A 21,995-nucleotide genomic window follows, 5' to 3' on the forward strand; every position below is an offset into this window, starting at 1 on the left:
GCCGTCATAAAACGTAGGTATTTCAAGTATTGGGCAACGGTCTGTGAGAGCTGTGTGGAGTCAATCCCAGCACGCCCTCTTTCTTCAGTATTTTGAGTGCAGGCCCTTTTAAATGACAGAACTGCCCAAAGTCATTATAGTAATAAGAAAAACAATGTAGACTATTAACCCTTGTGTTGTCTTTCCCTCGACTATGAAAAAAACACTTTTGTTGTCCCTATCTCAATGTTTTGTTGCTTTTTTCAACCAAAAAAAAAAAGGTATTAAATTGTTTTTGTTTGTTTTTTCCAACATTTTTATCCCCCCCCCAATGTCTTTGTCCGTTTTGTTGACGTTTTAGCCGCTTTTTCCAAATTTTTTGACGCTTACTTTCAGTGTTTTTGAAGTTTTTTTTCATAGTTTTTGTCACTTTTTCCAATATTTTTTATGCTTTTTTCCCCAACGTTTTGTCGCCTTGTTCAACATTTTTGACGCTTATTTTTCGACCTCCCATATTTTTGATATTAAAAGACCCCAGGACAACATGAGGGTTAATACTGTACATAATTACACACAACTGCAGGGGAAAATACGGTGGGACTGTGATTCATTACCACCTCAGTGTTTTTTCGAAGAATATAGGCAAGGTTACCAGTCGAAAACGACAAATGAAACAAGCCTTTTGTTTATGATCAAAAGATTGTGTTTTTAAAATGTTGTAGTTAACGTTGAAAAAGAAAGTTGTGTAATGCCCTTTGTCTAATAATGCAGATGATGTAGGAATGCAAGCTGCTTTGGATAAAAGCCTCAGGTAAATAAATGTAATGTCAGGACCCCTGAAGCATTGCATGGCATGATGCCGAATTACTGGCACTGCTATTGTTCAGAGCTGGCACCGCACCAGCTGCATTGTTTATGCTCTACCTGTATAGTGTAGTCCTGTTCAGTGCCTGAATTGGTCCAAAACAGGTGCCAGTAATAATTCAGCAGTTCCATGATATGTTCATTGCATGTGTCTTGGATATATTTATATGTATATCTTGTACAGGTGACACAAATATGTGACACGTGTTATATACTGTATATATTATTCATGAATTCACCTATTCGATGATTCAATCTAAGGAGCCTGATTCGACTGCCAATCTCACAGTCGAAAAGAATCATTCCATTCCGCCTCTATGAGAGTGCTGAAAGTCTGATTTTACATAGAATTGCTTAGGTTTTTCCCAATAAATTGTGATATGTAGCCAATTTCGGTATAAATATCAGCCCATTAATAATACTGTCAATAACAATTAGAAGTAAGGGTAATGAGTACTGGTGAGTACTGGCCTATTGAAGGCACTAATCTTATTAGCAGTAGAGCGATACGAGGGGGGATTTAATCTCCCTTGTTAGCAAAATGACCAAAATGCATGGCCCTATTTTTATACCAATACAAGTTTGGTATATGAACTAGTATTTGCGATATATCTCTATATACCCACTGGCACATTGTATTGCCAATGGGTGAACGGATTGTAACGTAACTTAAAAACAGAGACCTTCCGTGACTTTCTTGGTTGCCTATAGCAGCCTGTGGACTGATTTATATGTACAGTAAAGGACTCTGGACGTTTTTATGGGGAAACCCAAATGATGTGAGGTTCATGCGCTTTGCCTTTCTTAGCAGGTGACCTTAATCATAATCATGTGTGGAATTATGCTGTGAAAGACACAAAGAGGGTTGAAAGACTGAGACTTTTTTATCTAATCTCTTCTTTTGGAAATTGGCAGCACATCAATAAAGATAAGAAAATGTCTATTTATTATATGAGAACAAACCTTTTAGTTTCCCTTCAGTAAGTGAAAGAATTCTTAGATATTCATGTGATTTGGACCATTACCTGGTCTCACCCTGCTTATAATCAGATAATCGCAGGTGTTCAGGTTTCTCAAAGCATTCATCGCATGCAAAATGACACTGATAAGCCTGTTGGAGTCCGAGGTATGTGGGCATTTACTTCCTTGTAGATTTAGCTTGATAGGCGTTAGACTGGCAGTGCGTGTTTAGACCAGGTTTGTAACTTTAAACCTTTCCATTTAAAATGTAAAAGAATAACATCTGGACTGTAAATCTATGTGATTAATCAATTTCAAAAAACAAACAAAGAAGTTGTTCAAGTTCTTTCATTGTCATGTACCAGCCCAGTCTCTCTCCCAACTCGTGAAATACGACAGCTTGGTTGGTGGCCATACGTTCCAAACTGTGATGCTTCACTGTGCAAGCATATTGGCCTTTAGTGGCCGTAGTAATTATGATGGGAGCAAAGGCGGAACTCGGGTAAGTATAAAGAGCGATAAAAAGGACTTAAAGTGGTGACGTTCAAGGGACCGCTAGAGCGTCCATGACACATTCCAACAAGCTGCCTTGGAAATGGAATATCACAAAGCGTCATGTGATATAATATTTAATTCAATTTTAGTGTCAAATCATAACAGATGGACACTTTACAGAGAGAGATTGTACAGTATATTTGTAACAAATATACTCTTAATCCCTAAAAACAGTAGAATCTAATATAAACAAAATATGGTCAAACACTATAAAAACGTAGAATTACCTGCTAACACTTTCAAATATTGCTGGGCACGGAAAACCAATAGTTCTCTCGTAATTAGTCTATATCCACGACATTCCACTTCCGACGTTCCTTCCTTTCTTTGTGTTGGAATTTTAAACTGTTAGATATCTGAGGACTATGGTAATCTGCTCCTCAGATCTCTGCAGGGTAAATCTAGACAGCTAGCTAGACTATCTGTCCAATCTGAGTATTCTCTCACACAAACAACTTTTGAATGTACACATGTTCCACCAAAACAGTTCCTTCCCGGACTATTTTGCAGCGGCTCCATGTGGAGCCTAGATGATTGTGATTGGTTTAAAGAAATGCCAAAAAAACTAGAGCACGTTTTTCTCCCATCCCGGAATGCTGTGTGGACTAGCCAGACCCTCCTCCACAGCGATGTGAAGGAAGGTCTGGCAAAGCAAGACTACTCGTAGTAGACAGTTGGTGTACAGAATCAGGAAGTGTCGAGATGGAATTGCCTATGCGTAAACATATTTTTTAAACAGTCTATAGTGCCAAAGAACGATAAAGTCTGAGCAGCAGTTGCCGGTTGTATTTAGCCGCTACAGAGCTCCGGTACGTCGGCTACCAGCGGCAGCTGTTTAGTCGCCAATAGGTGACTGTGAGTCGGTCACAGGCACCGCCAGATGATGGTCCTTTCAGGGGCCGTGGTAGTGGAGTTTAGCCAGAAAAGTGAGCGTCATGCAGCGATGACAGTTAAGTTTAGGAAAAGGATCGTATTTAAGATTAAAACACTCCCGAGCGACGAACGAGCGTTTCCAGGGTGGATGTATTTTGTTTTCGCTGCAAAGTGAACTTTGCTCTCCGGCTTGAAAGCGCTGTGTTTTTTCCATTGGATATTGAAGTTCATTAATTAGATGTTTTGGCATGGCTACTATGGCACTCTATCCATGGTATAAGGGGGATTTAATTCTTGCATGTTTTGCCCCCCCCTGCTTTTTTCACAAATTGTATACTGCACGTATGTAATTTACACTTATATGCACTTAAGTATATAACTTATGTTACGTAACAAACATACCTATTGTTGGAGCGTCTGGATGACTCACCTGGTTGAGGGTGCGCACCATATATAAAGGCTCGGTTCTTGCCGCAGCGGCCGCAGGTTCGGTTCCGGCCTGTGGCCCTTTGCTTTGTCATTCCCCCTCTCTCTCCCCTTTCAGATCTTCAGCTGTCCTGTAAAATAAAGGCCTAAAATGCCTAAAAAGAATATAAAAAAAACATACCTATTGTTACCTAAACCACAATCGTTTTCTAATCCTATCCAAGTAGTTTTGTTGCCTAAACCGACCCAAACTGCGACCGTGTTGTGCAGCCCTGCAAGTGCAAAGCGGATGTTAGAGGGGTTCTTTGAGCGTCATAGGGCCACTGAACAAGCTGCTGTATTTGATCACACATCACTCCAGTTCTGAAGTCTTTGCACTGACTTCCTGTCCCTCAAAGAATTGATTTCAAAATACTTTTGCTGGTTTATAAATCACTAAAAATCACACAACGGTTTAGGGCCAAAATACATTTCTGATCTGCTGCTACACTATGAACCACCCAGACCTCTCAGGTCTGCTTTCTGTCCCCAGAGTCAGAACTAAACAGGGGGAAGCAGCGTTCAGTTTTTATGCTCCTATACTAACTTATTGGCATTAAGTAGCCTATATTACATTTACTTTTTGTAAAATTATTTTTCACCACATTTCTTCATAATAAAGGAGGAGGAAAACAACAGGGAGAGTCCATAAGGGATGAGAGGGAATTGACAAGTGAAAGAAATGAAGAGACAGAGGGAGTGCAACATAGAGACCACCAAGCCAAAGCAGCAGAGACAGAAGAGAGCTGTTCAGACTTAGGGGATAAGGACACTGGTCCTAAACAGTTAAAGCTGTCTCAATACACTCATACTCAGTTTGGCACACAAAACATAATTTAATAATAATAAATAATTTACAGAAGATGAATTACATTTTGTTATCCAAGTACCTGTTACTTTGTTCAATGACAATAAAATTGAATCTAATTTAACCAATCTGATGACTGTTGATACAAAAAGGAGGCACATGGAGTTAACGGTCAGGAAAACCAGCTGAGTGAAGAAGGTTTTGTGTTTGTTACAGGGGGCTGTCTGTGTGAACTCTCACAATTAAGCTGGTGCTCTGAAAAGGTCTCAAAAAAAAGAAAAACAATCTGGATGTTGGAGTTAGTTGAACCAATGTTAAAATGATAAAGTTATTTTTCAATAGACATATTTTTGTTTTTTGTGTGAAAAGAGTGTGGGTGGTGGCAGTGGGGCTCATTGGGTGCTTAGCACCCCTAAAGCTCTGACCCTAGAATCGCCCCTGGCCCTAACACTAAAATGAGTGCGCTTCGGTTTCAATTTCTCTAACATTTGCAATGAGAACAGTATGTCTTTATGCTGCCAGCAAACATTCTTTGTCATTCTTTGTCTTTGTTGAAGAGTTCTGTTTCATTTCACGCTACATGTTTTAAACGAGGTGTTTACGGTATAAAATACTTTCCATTCGGTCCGTTGTTCTGTAAAACTAGTTTTGCAGCTAACCCATTGTTCTGGAACATTGTGTGCATACTGTGTCATTAAACTTGGCAGGACCAGCGTCTCTAACCAGCCTTTCAGTGTATATAAAGATGCTGCAGGTGCATGTGAGCGGCAGAGGATCTGGAGACAGAGGTGAGTTTGGGACATCATGGCTTCCACACTGGTACTCCTGCTTCCGATGCTCCTGGCCTCGCTGGCCTCTGCGTCACATCACTATGGGGGAAGCACTACCTACACCTACAAAGGAAGAAACCCTGATGGGACATTTAAAGTGAGTGCTACAACTTTTAATGATATGCAACATGCATTATAGATGATGTCTGAATATGTTTTCCCTGTTACATGACAGGGATACTGGGAATTGCGTTATTTAATTCCATTATTATTCGTTTTTATTATTGGGTTGGATTACTCTGATTAGAATTTCGAAAGTCTTACATTTATTTCAGTTGCAGTTTTGCTATTTATAAAAAAAAAAAAAAATGTAATCGTGCATCTTTGAGTACATTAAAAAGAGCTACATAAGCTACATATCATCATATACCACCAATTTTAATTTTGTTTATTTTTAGGTTTTCTTTTGATATTATTTCCATCATTTTATTTCTTTTTTGTATTTTTTATTTGACTTTCAATTTGTTATTGGGTCTTATTTTTTTTTTTTTTTTTTTTTCTCTTGTGAAGCACTTTGTGACTTTGCCTGTAAAAGGTGCTATATTAAATAAATTTATTATTATTTATAATGATTACTTTGCCAGGGCTTTATTGATGAATGTACTAATGTTAATGAAAGGGCTGCAGCCTTTGAACTATTCAAGATATTTGTAAGTTTTACAACTCCAAGTGTAAGGACAAGTTATTTATCGTTAGTGCTTGTGGATTATTTTACATATTGCCACTGTCGGATGAAAACCTTGTATACGCGAAAACAGTTTTTGCAGGAAATACATTTTTAAAAAAACATTATACTGAGCACTTTACCTCAGACGAAGTCAGACGAAATTGCCTCATCGCTGTTTAAATATTTGTAAAATCCACAGACAGACATAAACGGAGATCATTATTTAGATATTGTCTTATCTTGCTGGTTTTGTATTGTTTATTATTGCTGCTTTAATTAATGTTTAATTGTTTTGTTGTTGTCTGTTATTTCTGTGTTCCTTTAATTGTAAAGTGCACTGAGACCATGTTTAATGGTGATTTTACACTTTAAATAAAATTTGATTGATTGATTTACAAAAAAATAAAATTACGAAATATGGAGATGCCCGACAATGACGATATTATATACGTAGGAGTGTCCACATGAGAAGCCTATCATACTTTAGCATGGGTTTTTGGCATAACATGTACAGCAACTCTATGTCCATATTTCTTCATCCCTGAGTGTGGGTCTTTAGTTATGACATATTTTGACTTTAGAAAGTTTTTCAACCAGGGTTCGAAATTAATTTTAAGTGTAATTAATTTTTCTTTCGCCCGCCAGCCAAATGGCTAGTAAATGTTCAAATTTGACCAGCAACTCAATAGATAACCAGTGTTTTTTTGGGCTGGTGAGTGAAGCAAATCTACAAGCCAAGTGAATATTTTACCTAAATTTGGCTGGTGAATGGTTCTAATTTTGAACCCTGGTTTCAACCCTAAATTGTTCATTAGTTATTCCTAATAGTTTGTGTTTTTGCACATTTTAACACCTTTTTTCTTCAAGAACACCAGTATGTCTATAGAATACCTGTTTTTTTTATGAAAAAGATATGGCCTTTAACATGTGTTGTTACTGTTGTTGATCAAATGTGATGTGATATCTTTCCGCAGGTGGACTTTCGCAACCGGGCAACCTTTGATGGGTGTCAGTACTCCCATTACTGGTCTTGTTACAACGGCAACTGTGGCAACAACCCCAGCAATCAAGTAGGCGTACTTGACAGGAGCACCAATGCACCCCAATATAACAGGGAATGGTGTGAAACCGAAACAGTCAGTACGAGAAACATCCCAACTGACAGACCTTTTCAAATGAGGTAAGCTTTCCTTTTCACTCAAATCATATTCATATTGTTGCTGCTGTTGTTAACAAAGTTTGTGGAGGATCATCTTTTTCACTAACCGTGCTTAAAGGTCCCATATTATGCTCATTTTCAGGTTCATATTTGTATTTTGGGCTTTTACTAGAACATTTATACATGCTATAATGTTCAAAAAACAGATTATTTTTCTCATACTGTCTGTCTGAATATACCTGTATTCTCCCTCGGTCTGAAACGCTCCATTTTAGAGCCTGTCTCTTTGAGCCCCCCTCTGAAAAAGCCCAGTCTGCTCTGATTGGTCAGTGTTACCGGGTCTTTTGCATCTGTGCTCTCGGAGTCTCTGCACCGTCATTGCAGCCGGGGAATGACTGTTACAGCACTGCAGCAGCACTTCCTACCTATATATAGTATAGTTGTGACATCACAATCTTACAGAAGTCCTAACGGGTCGTTTAAAGACACCGTTTCTGACTGCTGGCTGTGTGCATTTCTCTGTGGATTGAATGTTTTGATACTTTTCACAGTATTTATATGGCACCTCGACCTGCTTTTTAATCAAAAAAATACATGAAAATCTTAATTTTTACAATATGGGACCTTTAAAGTCATCCAGTGTTTTAAAAGTGTTGTTTTCACACATACCAGGGCAAACAGCTGTTGTTGGATCACAACTCGTAATGGGCTTTCTAGTTGGAGACTACTGACTTCAGTGGATTTGGGATCAAGATCTGACACCGGACAACCCAACCACTCACCTGACATTGCCATTCTACCTTTCCTACGGTAAGTCCCCTGCAGTTGGCATAAAACAGTTTGCTTAACCTTAGTCACCACATTGCCAGATCTTTCTCCACAGCGCTGGAGTACGGTCTGACTACACCACAGATGCATTCTGGGACTGTGATAGGAGGAAAAAACTCTGGGTTGTTTGCATTTCTTTAGACCAATCACAATTGTCTTGGGCGGCACTAAGCTCCGGACGCAGCGATGGTGGCTCTGCTAAATAGTCTTGGAAGGAACTTTTGCACACCACTAAAGAAAACGCCATATACAATATTAAATTAAGTTAACTGTTCACACAATACAGTAATGTGAGCTATTTAAATTAGCTGGATACCTGGTTGACCTCATTTGCTCTTACCAGTGTATCTCCATGTGTACTTCGTCCACAGCAATCTCACCAATCGGTCCAAAAACGTCCCAGTTAGAGAGACAAGCTTTATAAATCTTTACAATAATTCCTCGAAAGATCCAAGCAGGCCTGCCTTGTTGCACCATCCAAATTTTCTTCCAAACTTGACATTTTCAGGGTGTGGCTTGCCAGCTCAAAGTTTGTTGTTGTTTTCCATGGCGATGGGATTTTGAGAACGTCAACCCACAGAGAGTGGAAGGTGAGGGGAAAAGCCTGACATCTGGCATGTCATGCTTTATCCTGGAAATGCACTTTGTTGATCTAGACTGTGCTAACCTTTAATCATTTTGTTTAAATAATCGGTGGGAAAATGTTCTACTTTGCTGCCCCCCAGTGGTAGTACAAAAGGCATGCCATGGTGGTAGTCGGAAAGCAGTTCGACTCCAAAAATAGTAAAATGATTGGGCCAAAAGCAAAAGATAACCTGCAACTATTTATACTGGGATTGTATACTACAGTATGTACAAAGTATGTCTGCACAATAATTTGGAAAATGCTGTAATCAAATAAAAATGAATGGCTTTATATTTATTTTTTCATCTAATAAAAATGAGTGTGTTCACTTAACATGGATTTTACATTTTCCTGTTGACAACAGACAACACATTTACCTCTACTAGCATGTTACTGACTTTGTATTACTTCTTGCATTTGCTGATTGGATCCTTTTGTGTAAAATACCCTTCTGCAGAAGATAACTGATGTTGATGTGTCTATTCAAGAGTTCCCCAGAACTGCCCACGGACATACAAGCTGATGTCCTTTGACCCTGATGGCGACAGAGTTCGATGCAGATATGGAAGTGTCAGCAATGGAGAGTGCAGCACGTGTAACCAACCCTCAGGCTTTATCTTAGACGAGGTAAGTTTAAAAATCAATTTCATAATACACTGAATAACACCTGACTGAGGCTTTGCCTCACCTAACTTCTAAATGTTCACATTGTTAGGGCTCTTGCTCATTACACTACCTCAACTCCAACGCCAACCCCAACCCTTATGGATTTGAGTTGGTGGTGGAGGACTTCCCGCAAAGGCACATTACTCTGGCCTACACTGATGGGGGCGGAGACTCCCGGGCTCCACTGACAGCGAGGAGAAAGCGACAGCTCTCAATTACAGCAGCATATACCACCGTATCCTCATGGGGGTCTTGGGGGCAAACTTCAGCCGAAACAACAACCCCACTCCCATGGTGGAGCTGGTGGTATACTACAACCCCAGCAACAACTACAGCCCAACCCACAACCCCATGGGGCTGGTGGTATACTACAACCCCAGCAACAACTACAGCCCAACCCACAACCCCATGGGGCTGGTGGTATACTACAACCCCAGCAACAACTACAGCCCAACCCACAACCCCATGGGGCTGGTGGTATACTACAACCCCAGCAACAACTACAGCCCAACCCACAACCCCATGGTGGAGCTGGTGGTATACTACAACCCCAGCAACAACTACAGCCCAACCCACAACCCCATGGGGCTGGTGGTATACTACAACCCCAGCAACAACTACAGCCCAACCCACAACCCCACGGTGGTATTCCACAACTGCACCACCTGCAACTACTACAGCCTACACAACGTACCCTGGCACCACGAGAAACCTGCACGCCACCACTCCTCCTCTCAGTAAACTACCTTTACAATTCTCCTTACTTGGTGAGTCAGGGTTTTGTTGTCCTCATTTTGTCTGGTGCCATTTTCAATGAGTCAATCCACACAAAAATAACCTGTTGTTGCACCGCCTTCATTGGGTTGCGACTTTCCTGCATGTTGCAGCTCTGGCAATGCCTTAATGTGTGATGTTACACATGACAGCAGCCACCATTTGAGAAATATTTAAGGGTAATTTGTTTTTTCAACCTGGACCCTATTTTTAATAATGTGAACAAAATGTTTTGAAAGTGGTCCAATATTGACCAAGAACGCAGTTAGCAGCAGCCCATAACTGGGCTGCAAAGTTTATTTAGCCTAAGAAGTAGGAGCATTTTCTAAACCTGTGAAGGAGCACTTAAGTTCATCAAAAAAAAATCATTACATAGGGGATAATTAGACATAACACTTTCTGCGACAGCTTTAAAGTTTTGACCCACAGACAGTGTGGCCAAGTGGCAGCTTTCTCATGTATTGATTACTTTTTGCACTTTGGAAATTGAATGAATCTTTGTTTTTTCAACTCCAGTGGACCCACCTGCTCCCTCATGTCAGGAGGGACACTACTTGCCTCAGTTTGTGCACCCTACACCTGGAAATGGAGCACGCATCCAAGCAGAAATCAACAAAGAAGTGGAGATCAGAGTCAAAGCACAAGCTGCATACGCAACGTAAGTGAAAACCGACGCTATCGGTGTAGTCTTGTGGCGGCGAAACATTCTCATCATTTCAACAAGTAAGTTTAACATCAGCCATAAGAGGAAATCTCTGCTCTCTTTGTTTTGTTTGCATACAGAATACATGATATCATCATCAGTGGGCCACTGAATATCAGCAAGCACAGGACCGCAAATGACGAGTTTGCCATTAAGTGGTCGCCTAACCTGGATGACCTGGGAGATCATTACCCAGTCTGCTTTGCTGTTGAATCAGTGACCGGGTGAGCCTTTGGTTTGATTGCTTGATTGTAATTTATTTCAAACATGTAAAAGAAAACAGAAAGGGTCATACAGAAAATAATGACATTACACACAATAGAAAGCCTAGAGATACATGAATGACAAACACTTGATGATTTGGGTCACATGTGCTAAAACTAGTGGAAAGAAGTATACACTACTAATCCCACCCTTTCCCCATAAATTGCTGTTAGTTAGTAAAACAGTCTCTGTACTTTTTTTTTCTCATCCAAATATATAATTTTACTAACCAATAATCTTTGTTATTATAGTATAATTTCTCATGTGTCCATATCAAATATATATAATAATTACTTCAATTAATTATTTTTATTGATGTAATCAAAAATAAAAATTAATTTATAAATTCAAAATTGAAAAAGTGGGAACCAAGAAAGAATAATTTACATCTAAATAAATCAACAAACAATGATAAACCCCTTCATCCCTGGACCCTGTGAGGAACATTTCCTCATATCTCTTTTTAACCGTTTCATGTTTGGACATTGCTTGAATTCCTCATTCAAGCTGTTCCATAATTTTACACCCCAAACAGAAATAACATACGCACCTTTACAATTTTGAATTTATATAATCCCCTTAAACCAGGGGTCTTCAATGTTTTTCAAGCCAAGGACCCCTTAACTAAGAGTGAGACAGGGCAGGGACCCTCTACTACATATATTGTATAAAATGAAGTTACATGTTAAACTGGGCCTACAATTACATGTAGGGCTGCCTACAGCCTTAATACATACCCCCTTGAATAGAATACTAAGCTTTTAAAATAGCCTCATAATAGTTGGCATTCATTTAAAAATCATGTTTTAATGTTAAACATACATGTGGTACAGTAAATCCTCAGGATGAACTGTATCTGTGGATGGCTACCTTACCGACCACCTTATATATAGGCCAGTAAGCCTATCCTCAGTCTTTATATTTGCTAATAACATGTTGTGATTATGTTGAAAAAAAACTTTCTAAAGTTAACAATAATTTGAAGGCCCCCCCAGCAGTGACTCTAAGGACCCCCTAGGGGTCCCGGACCCCCTGTTGAAGATCCCTGCCTTTAACTCTAACTCCCTTCTCTTTCAGTGAACGCTTTTTAAAAATATTTATCAATAGTTGATTATTTTTTGCTTTACACAACCATTGTGCTGTTTGAAATTTAGCCAGGTCTGCCAACTTTAATACTTCTAACTGTATGAATATTTTTTATGAGGTCATTTCCTTTATGATAGAACTAGTATGCACAGTATGGGTGTGTGAATGTCAATGATTTCACTTTTAACACATTTTGTAGACCCGCTGGAACCCCTCTTCCAGGCACAACCCTCAGTCACCATTACCACCCCTCCCCATCCTCACAGTAAGTAACCTTTCTTTGTGTTCTGTTTTTTTTTAAATACATGTCAGCTAGAGTGCATTTAGCTCTTGTTGGAACTGAGCCTGAGAGCTTGAAATTAAGAAAGCTGTGAACAAAAAAAGGAACCGATTAAGCTGTCAATTTCAAATAATTCACATTCATTCATTAAACATGAAGTCAGAAGCAACTGTGTATCACAAGATAGACGTAGCTCAGTCAGTAGGGAGTTGGGTTGGGAACCGGAGGGTCGCCGGTTCAAGTCCCAGTATGGACCAAAGTACGGAGTGTGAATTGGTAGCTGGAGAGATGCCAGTTCACCACCTGGGCACTGTACCCCCCCCCCCTACCGCTCAGGGCGCTGGCCCAGCGCTGGCAGCCCACTCACTCTGACATCTCTCTCCATTTGTGCATGAATAGGTCCTGAGCATGTGTGTATTTCAGGCCTGTGTGTAGTGATTTCTAACAAAAACAGAGTGTAAATTGTAATTTCCCCACTGTGGATCAATAAAACAGTATAAATTATAAATAAATGATAGCGTCTACCTTTTCAAACAGAAATGCTCAGTTCTTTCAATTTAAATTGAGATCGCTGTGATTAGGGAGACTTTAAAGTTTTAAATCCATGTTTGCTGATGCCTTTCAGGTCTGGTGTCTATCAGTCCGAGATGAGATGTGTTCTGGTTGACATCCGGAAGGAGCAAGGTGAGTCTAAGGCCTTCTTCAATGTTAACACTTTGTAGTTTAACTGCAGCTCTAACGGTGAATATTTTAACAAATATATAGCATGTTAAATGATATGTTAGTGCCAAATATTGGCTGCATGGCTGGAGTATTGGCTGATAAACACCTGCTTGCTTACATAGTGTAGTTTATTGGTTTACACATATACAAATACTACAGATTAATATACACATAATCAATAAAAGATTTGATGGAGAGATGCAACAAACCCTCAGAGGGGCTTAATCTGGGCACTCTTCAATGCATACTCCAATTAAAGTAGAGAGAAACTAAAATACTGATGGAAAAGAAAAGACAAAAAGCCAAAACTAAAATGACACACAATTATCAAATCAACAGAATAAATATGAAAAGTAACATAATACTAGGAGTTACATGGGTTGTTTACAAGACATCCCATAGGGATAACATTACACAGCTTTCTTAAATCGTACACGTGCTAGCTTTGAAAAATCCTAGTTACAACATAGAAATAGCAACATAAAACATATATCAATAAAGAATCAATTATATATGTAATGTAAATTACATTCCTGTACATATGCCTGCATTAGGCAACATTTTCATGTCAAAAATATTGCATAATGCAGGTTATATCACAGAATATTCTTTAGAAAATATGCACAGTTTTTTTATTTAACTTTTTATTTAATACATCTTGAGGAATACCTCTTGAGATGTGTCATCTCATTTTTGAGAGGGTCTTCGGTAGAACTAGACAGTACAGAAGACAAGACATTGCAGTACAACATACACATTCACTGACATACAAGCTTACAAACTCCCCCTAAACCCACCCACCCTACACCCATGCCCAGACATCACTAGTATTAGAAATGATCATAACAGAAATATATGAGTAGTGATTAAAAACAAAAAGATAGAGAAATAACAGAAACCTGTGAGAAATCGGACTAACCAAAACTAATTACACCAAAAAGCAATCAAGCATTAGGGAAAGCATTTACAACAATTTTCAGCATAATGTGTGTTTTTTAAATGGTTTGAAAATGTCTCTCTCTTCAGTTAAATCCCATGTGATCTGCGGCGAGTCCACAATGACAGTAGAGGTTGAGAAATCTTCGTTCCGTGGACTCAGTGAGGAACATTTGCGGCTCAGTGACCCCAGCAACACCGCCTGCAGCCTCCAGAGCTCCTCCAACAGCACTCACATCATCGCCGTCATCCCCCTCAACGCTTGTGGCACTCAGATCGAGGTAACAACGGCTCATTTGTTTCATCACCTGCTGCGTAGAGCTGGGCGAAATGGAGAAAATCAAACATTGCGACATTTTTTACCAAACACCTCGATAAACGATCTGGATGATATTGTAAGGTTGACAAATGGTGCTTTCACCAAATATTTACACAATGAGATTTCAGATAAACAATCATCAGTAATGTGGATATAATGACTAAGTGGGTAAAGGTAAATAGAACAGCTAGAACAGTCTGGTAAGTTCAGAAAAGTATACCACTTTACTGTAATGCAGCCTTTAAAACCAGGAAAAGACAACACTTCATATTACGAGATTACGATATCCAAAATCTAAGACGATATCTAGTCTCATATCACAATATCGATTTACATTATATATATTTACATGAGTAAAATTTAGGGTACATCGTATATACACTAAAATTAGCAGTGAATTGTGGGTATTTTATAGTGGACTATAAAGTGAATGAAATTAACCGAGGAGAATTTGAACACCACTACAAAATGGCAAACACACTATATAGTGCACTATTTCCATGATAGGGAACGGTTTCCAACACAGCTTGAGATTTTCAGACAGAGGTGCTGCAGCAATGGGCAGTGTGAACATCACGGCATGTAAACCTATTCTAGTAGACCCCAAGAGTACAAAGCTGAAAAGGAGTATAATAGGGGCTCTTTAATGCCTAACCTTTATCTCTGCAGGAAGATGAGGAAAACCTGATCTTCAAGAATGAAATCACCACGGTTGACAGCACAGAGTACCTGATCACCAGGAAGCACCAGCTGGAGGTGCAGTTCTACTGCCAGTACCCCAAACGTGGGAACGTGACGCTGGGCTTCACGGCGCACAGGAGGAACGTCACAGTGTGGGAGAAAGGCTTCGGCACGTTCACCTACCAGTTTGAGTTCTATCCCAATGCCCAATTCCAAACCCAGATCGATCCAAATAATTACCCTCTGGAGTACGACATAGGGAGCCGGATTTACATGCAGATAGAGGCCACCACTGCCGTCGATGACACCGAGCTGTTTGTGGAGTCCTGCAGAGCGGCACCATATGACAACCCAAACTACTGGCCAACCTACCCCATCATTGATAATGGGTAGGCATCCACCACGAGTGGCAACAGACGACATATCAATGTGTTTTTAAAGAGCAATTATACTACTTTTCTAGTCTTAGATTAGACATACATTTGCTGAGTGCGTTCCATTTTTCCAATGACGTCACACCCGAGTTGAATGCATTCCATTTACCATATGATTCCGACTTTGACCTCGGAAAATCTGACTTCCGAGTACAAATGGAACGCATAAAGAGTATTATAGTACAAAATCAAAACATGCTCAGCTTAAGGGCGTTGCATAGCAGCAAACACACAAATCAGACATTTAGGTTTCTGGTTTTGGTTTTTGATTCAGGACTCCTACAGAGCAGCCTGACATGATTCAACGCACAATAAACAATGTAGATTGTTGGGAAACTCTTAGTCTCGCTTTGCCTAGCCAGACCTTCCTCCACAACGCTGCGGAGGAAGGTCTGGCTAGTCCACACAGTATTCTGGGATGGGAGAAAAACGTGCTCTGGTTTATTGGCATTTCTTTAAACCAATCGCAATCATCTTGGGCGGAGCCACGGTTCCGCTGCATGATAGCCTCATGAAGAAACTTGTTTTGGTGAAACATGCGTACGTTCAAAAGTTGTTTTAGTCGTGCAACAGAAAACTCAGATTGGACAGATAGTCTAGCTAGCTGTCTGGATTTACCCTGCAGAGATCTGAGGAGCAGTTAACCATAGTCCTCACAAATCCACTGGAGTTTAGAACGCCAACGCAAAGAAAGAGGAAGGGGACGGACATCCAGCCAACAGGGCAATCCTGGAAGTGGAAGGTTGTGGATATAGACTAGGAAACTCTTACCGTCATCTGCAGCTCCTCTGAAAAGCTTGGTTTAGGTTCCTGCTCCCCCTTGCCCCCCCTCGCCTCGCCTCGGGTGATCAATTAAAATAGAGGTAGCTTTCCTCTGTAACTGTCCAGTATACAGGGACACTGGGTAAAGCTGTGGCTCACCAATCAGCCAGTCTCCATCTTTGGCATTATCTACACTACCTTGACCTTATCATGTAAATACCTTCAACAGAACAATACCTCTTCCTCTACAATAACATCCATTGGAATACTGTTACAGAGGCAATGTTTCTTATCTGTTTGTTTTGTTTTGCTCTGACTAGGTGTAATGTGGACCCGACTGTTGAAATCCATTCCCCTGCCCACCAGAGACAATTCCAGTTCAGCATGGAGGCCTTCAAGTTCATCGGCTTGCACGACCAGGTAAAGAACGGACTACGTGGTTAGTTTAGTTTAGTTTAGTTTAGTTTATTTTGATCACGTAGATACACAACATCATGTACAAAACAAAAATGGTAAAAAACTAAACAAAGTGTCACCTAAATTCATACAGTGTCATCTTAACTGATTTATAATCAATACTGACCGAAAATGTGTAGGTTGAAGCATTTGCTTATTACACCAACCCTTTTTACATTCTATTTTATTCATATTTTGTTCTTAGGTCCCTCTGAATCTTATCAGTCTTATTAAATGTATTATTATTAACTTCTGTATGTTGTATACATATTGCATATTGACGCAGATATTACGTGCAGATGATATGAAACAGAACTAAATACACATAACGAAATACATTCCCATTCATATACACATCACCATACATGCCTCACTTTTATATATTGTTTATTTTATTTAATCTTTGTAGCATGTTACACATTGTAATTTCATCATCTAAAATATTCCACGTTTACTCCTTTTGCCGATATACATCTTTGTTTTACATTTGTTCTAATCTTTATCTTTGTGAACATGGGAGACATGGGAAAAAACAGACTACAAAATAAAACAGGAAACTGAAACATAAAACATACACAAGGATGAAAACAGGGTAAAACACAACAGAGAACACAAGATATATATATATATATATATATAAATTAGCACAATAAAACAGGAAAAACTATAACAGAAAATCGCAACCATGACATTAGGACAGACGGCGTCATGTCTGCTGATATAATGACAGCGTGTTCTGTTGCATTCAGGTGTACATCAGCTGTTCAGTGCTGATATGTGAGGCAGGGAGCCCCGGCACCAGGTGCTCACAGGGATGCCTCAACTCCACATCAGCCGTTCACCAACATCACCGCCGAAGGAGAGAGGCTGCCACTCAGTCTGTGAGGCACTTTATTTCCCAGGGTCCTCTGCGCTTAAGGAGAGCCGCAGAAAGCTCCGGAAGCCCAGGTATGAATACAAGCGAGTGTTTTTCTTACATGACAGCACACCTTGCTTCACTTGAGTCCCAGTTAGACTTTGGACAAGATTGAAATTGTGCTTCTCTTTTCTCCAGTGATCAACCTGAATCTGAACCTGGTTTTCATCGCTGGATGTCTCCTTGCAGCCGTTGGCATGATCACTGCCGCGGTCATCTACAAAGCCAAAATATCAAGGGTCAAATATCAACCTTTGCCCGCATTTGAAAGTTAAGACAGAATACCAGTTCTGTATTAATTACATTTGACTATACATAAGCCATTTTTCTTTGTTATCAAATATTGAGGATTCATGTATCTAATTATTCACCCATTTAACCCTTGTGTTGTCTTCCCGTCGACCATGCAACTTTTAGTCATTTCTGGGTCAAAATTTTAAATGAAAACTTTTTTTTTCAACCTTTTGTTGTTATTTTTCGACACTTGTCACTTTTCCCGATGTTTTTGCCGATTTTTTTCCAGGTTTTGTTGTCACTATTTGACGTTTTTGTCGATTTTTTTCAACAATTTTTTTGGATGTTTTTCTCGATTTTTTCCCAGTTTTTTTTTTTTTGATATATTATATATTTTTGTCGATTTTTTCCCCCCGCGTCTTTGAAGCTTTTTCCAACATTTTTGTCACTTTTTGTCAAAGTTCTTTTGTCATTTTTTTTTTTTTCAAATGCTATAAAATTAATAAAACACCCAAATTCAATAAAAGTAGTGAACTGAACATTTATTTTACCTGTGAAGAGTAATGGTTGTATGGAACCATCCATGTTAGTTTCTTTGACAATTTGGTGAAAAGAAACTCAAATTTCTGATATGGAAACTTTTTAAAAATAGGTCAAATTTGACCCGAGGACAACAGGAGGGTTAAATGAATAACGTTTATATTGACACCTTTTAGAAATGTCTACAGCTACGTAAGAGGAAATTCTTCAGCGAGGAAAAATGTGTGGGAAAAGGAAACTAGAACGGAAGTTTTATAATAACCAAACTGAAAGGTAGATCACTGCTGCTGTTGGTCTCTTGTGGTGTTTTCCGTGACTCTGTATGACCGTGGGAGCCCATATAGCTTTAAAAATGCTTCCTCTGTTATGTATTATGATTGTAAACAAGTATCTTGATTGATATATGCTCTTCTATCTAACCATTATTGTTCCAATAGTCAAATGTCATCATTACATGACAAAAGCTCTTGACAGCTTGAACAAAGTCAGTTATCATGCAATCGCTTAATGGATCAATAAAAACATATATTCTTATACATATATTTTTGCTTTTGTCCTCTTTAATTCTCCTTCCTAATCCAGTACACATTTTCTACACATCAATTCAAGTCAATTCAGACAACTGAGACAGTTTATGAGTGAGAGAGGAAAGAATATAAGAACCTTGTGAAAAACAACTGCACTGCATGTGTACTTGTATGTGCATTTGCACATTAAAGTAAGATACACAAAGGATCTTTTGGTGCCACTCTCTATAATTAATAATTCACCCTTTATACATGGTTTATACATTGTTAGTAATGGCTTGTATAGCTCAGTTATAAGAAACTAGTACGGACTTATGAGTTGCCAGGTTGTGAAAATGTCTCTGGTGTTTATTTAATGATTTCAGTAATTTTCCAGTTTGGGATTAGTCAAGTCCATCCATCTATCTATCCATCCATCGATTTATCTATCTTTTTTTTAAGATCATTTTTGGGCATTTTATTATATAGGACAGCTGAAGATGTGAAAGGAGAGAGAGAGAGTGAATGACATGCAGCAAAGGGTCTCAGGCTGGAGTCAAACCTGCGGCCGCTGCAACAAGGACTGAGCCTTTGTACATGCGCATGCTCTACCAGGTGAGCTATTCAGGCGCCCATCGATCTATCTATCTATCTATCTATCTATAGATCCATCCATCTATCCATTTATCCATCTATCCATCTATCGTCTATCCATCTATCTATCCATCTATCCATCAATCTATCTATCTATCCATCTATCCACCTATCCATCAATCTATCTATCCATCTATCCATCTATCCATCAATCTATCCACCCATCTATCCTCCAACAGTGGACTCAGTGAAACCAGATTTGCCTCCAGCTAGCAGTCAGACTGGATGGAAAGGAGAAGCTGGTGCTCAGGTCCTGCTGTTCTGTGACTTTTGGAAAGAGACTGGATGAGTCACAGCGAGTCAGGAGAGAACACAACCCAGCGTTTGATTTACAACAATGGTCCATGCTTCCAAGGGTCTGTTCTACCCTCCTTCACACACACACACACACACACACACACACACACACACACACACACACACACACACACACACACACTCACATACATATATATATATATATATATATATATATATATATATATACACATATATACACACATATACATATACATATATACACATATATATGTGTGTGTGTGTGTGTGTGTGTGTGTGTGTGTGTATATATATATATATATATACACACACACATAGTAGTGGAATGTATCTAAGTACCTATTATATTGGTATTACTAAAGTACTGTGTTTTCATATATAACTTACACCAGTCGGACGTTAACATAATGATTTTAGAAATATGTTTATTTTTAAATATAAAACCTGGACATCACGGAGAAGACACAAAAAGTACAAATAGCCTACATCAGAGCAGATTGTTGGCTGCAGGCAGCAGCCAGACTGAAGAAAGAGATGCCAGCTGTTATGTGACTTTTGGAACGAGACTTTTTGGTTCAAATTATTGACCAATTTTTCCAAGGATCTTTTCCCTCCGTCTTCCAGATCCTTGCAGTTGGTGGAGCGGGCTCCTGTATACAGAGGTTTAGGCCTATTCCTCGGCGGTCCTTTTTTAAAATTTATTTCTACAGTTTTAAGAAACTATCTTCAAGATTTAGATGTATGGCCTACAACATGCATTTTTTTTTTTTTTTAAGATAATTTTTTGGGGGCTTTTCTCTTTATTATGAATTAAGTGACAGTGGATAGACATGAAAAGGGGAGAGAGATGGGGGACGACACGCAGCAAATGGCAGCAGGTCGGATTTGAACCCGCGCCGCTGCAATGGACTCAGCCTACGCTGGCTCTTACTGGGTGAGCTAGAGGTCGCCCCAACATGCAACTTTTTTAAACGTGAAAAAAACTCCTCAATGTTCCACTTTAGCCTTTGCAGCGAGCTCCATTACACGCCTCTTCCAGAACCTGCTTCTGGCACTCACAGCTGCAGCAGCTGCCACCACCGAGCTGGCCACAACACCATATTTGGTCATTTTATGGCAGGTCGTTAGATTCCCAGACTGATACAGCCGTTTGGTCGGTTCTTTTTCTTTGAGCAGATCTCTGTACCCTTTTTTCTGCTTTTTTCCTTACATTTCATTTGGCATGGACGTCACAGTTACAACACCATGATAACACCTCTTCTAATATTATTATTAATATCCAGTTTCATTCTTGCTCTGCCATAGACTTGATTATGACTGACTGATTATGATGTTTCTTTGTTTTTTTGTGTGTCTGTTTTCGTTTTGTTAACTGTTGTGTCTAATTATGATTGGAAGCTACTGTATATTTATTTAGCCTATTGTTACGGACTCCCTCGAAAACGAGATGCTGCATCTCAAGGGGTTACTCCTAATAAAGACATTTTCAACAACAGTTACAGTGGACGAACCAGACTCATTGCTTGAGTCACACCATTTACTTGTTGACTTAAATGTAGGCTACATAGGCTACACGATATGCCATTAAGTAACATATAATAGCCTATCCTGTAGGCCTATTAGTGTTTTTTACACTGTTAATTAGGCTACTAATTACTAAAGCAATGTCTGTTCAGGACATATCGGCTAATAGCGAGTCTTTCCTGTTAATGGAATTAGATTAAAACAGCAGGATGTAATGCTTCATCGTGGGGAGTACTGCTGCATAGAAGTACTGCTCAAAGAGGGGGTTATTCATTAATTAGCACCTGCCAAAACCAAAAATGTTTTCTTTTTGTTGCCATCACAGTAATGTTCATTTAACAAGCATGCTGATACATTAAATACATGAATAGGGTCCGGGTATTAATACAAATACTTTTTATATTAACCCTCCTGTTGTCCGCGGGTCAAATTTGACCCATCCTCAAAAGAAATTTGGGTTTCTTTCAACCAAATTGTCAAAGAAAATAGCCTAAGGTGGATGGTTCCATACAACTATTACTCTCCACAAGTAAAATAAATGATCAGTTCACTACTTTGATTGAATTTGGGTGTTTTATTCAATTCTATAGCTTTTGAAAAAAAAAAAAATGAAAAAAGAGCGTTACATGGCTGACGGGGAGACAA

At 39.2% G+C, this 21,995-nt stretch overlaps 1 protein-coding gene across 1 annotated transcript; it reads left to right on the forward strand.

Annotated features, from left to right (window-relative positions):
* The first annotated feature begins 5,159 nt into the window (after positions 1–5,159).
* LOC116067325 lies at positions 5,160–18,929 on the forward strand. The gene is made up of 15 exons (XM_031323731.2): positions 5,160–5,431; positions 6,976–7,181; positions 7,833–7,970; positions 9,102–9,240; positions 9,329–10,046; positions 10,570–10,711; positions 10,837–10,980; positions 12,306–12,371; positions 13,012–13,070; positions 14,136–14,326; positions 15,034–15,434; positions 16,562–16,661; positions 17,447–17,645; positions 17,752–17,988; positions 18,530–18,929. Exons 1-14 carry the CDS (start codon positions 5,309–5,311, stop codon positions 17,886–17,888), a joined length of 2,763 nt encoding a protein of 920 aa, XP_031179591.1. The 5' UTR covers positions 5,160–5,308; the 3' UTR covers positions 17,889–17,988; positions 18,530–18,929.
* Positions 18,930–21,995: the final 3,066 nt, after the last annotated feature.

The sequence above is a fragment of the Sander lucioperca genome, chromosome 3 (genome assembly GCF_008315115.2).
Source record: "Sander lucioperca isolate FBNREF2018 chromosome 3, SLUC_FBN_1.2, whole genome shotgun sequence".
Lineage (NCBI taxonomy): Eukaryota > Metazoa > Chordata > Actinopteri > Perciformes > Percidae > Sander > Sander lucioperca.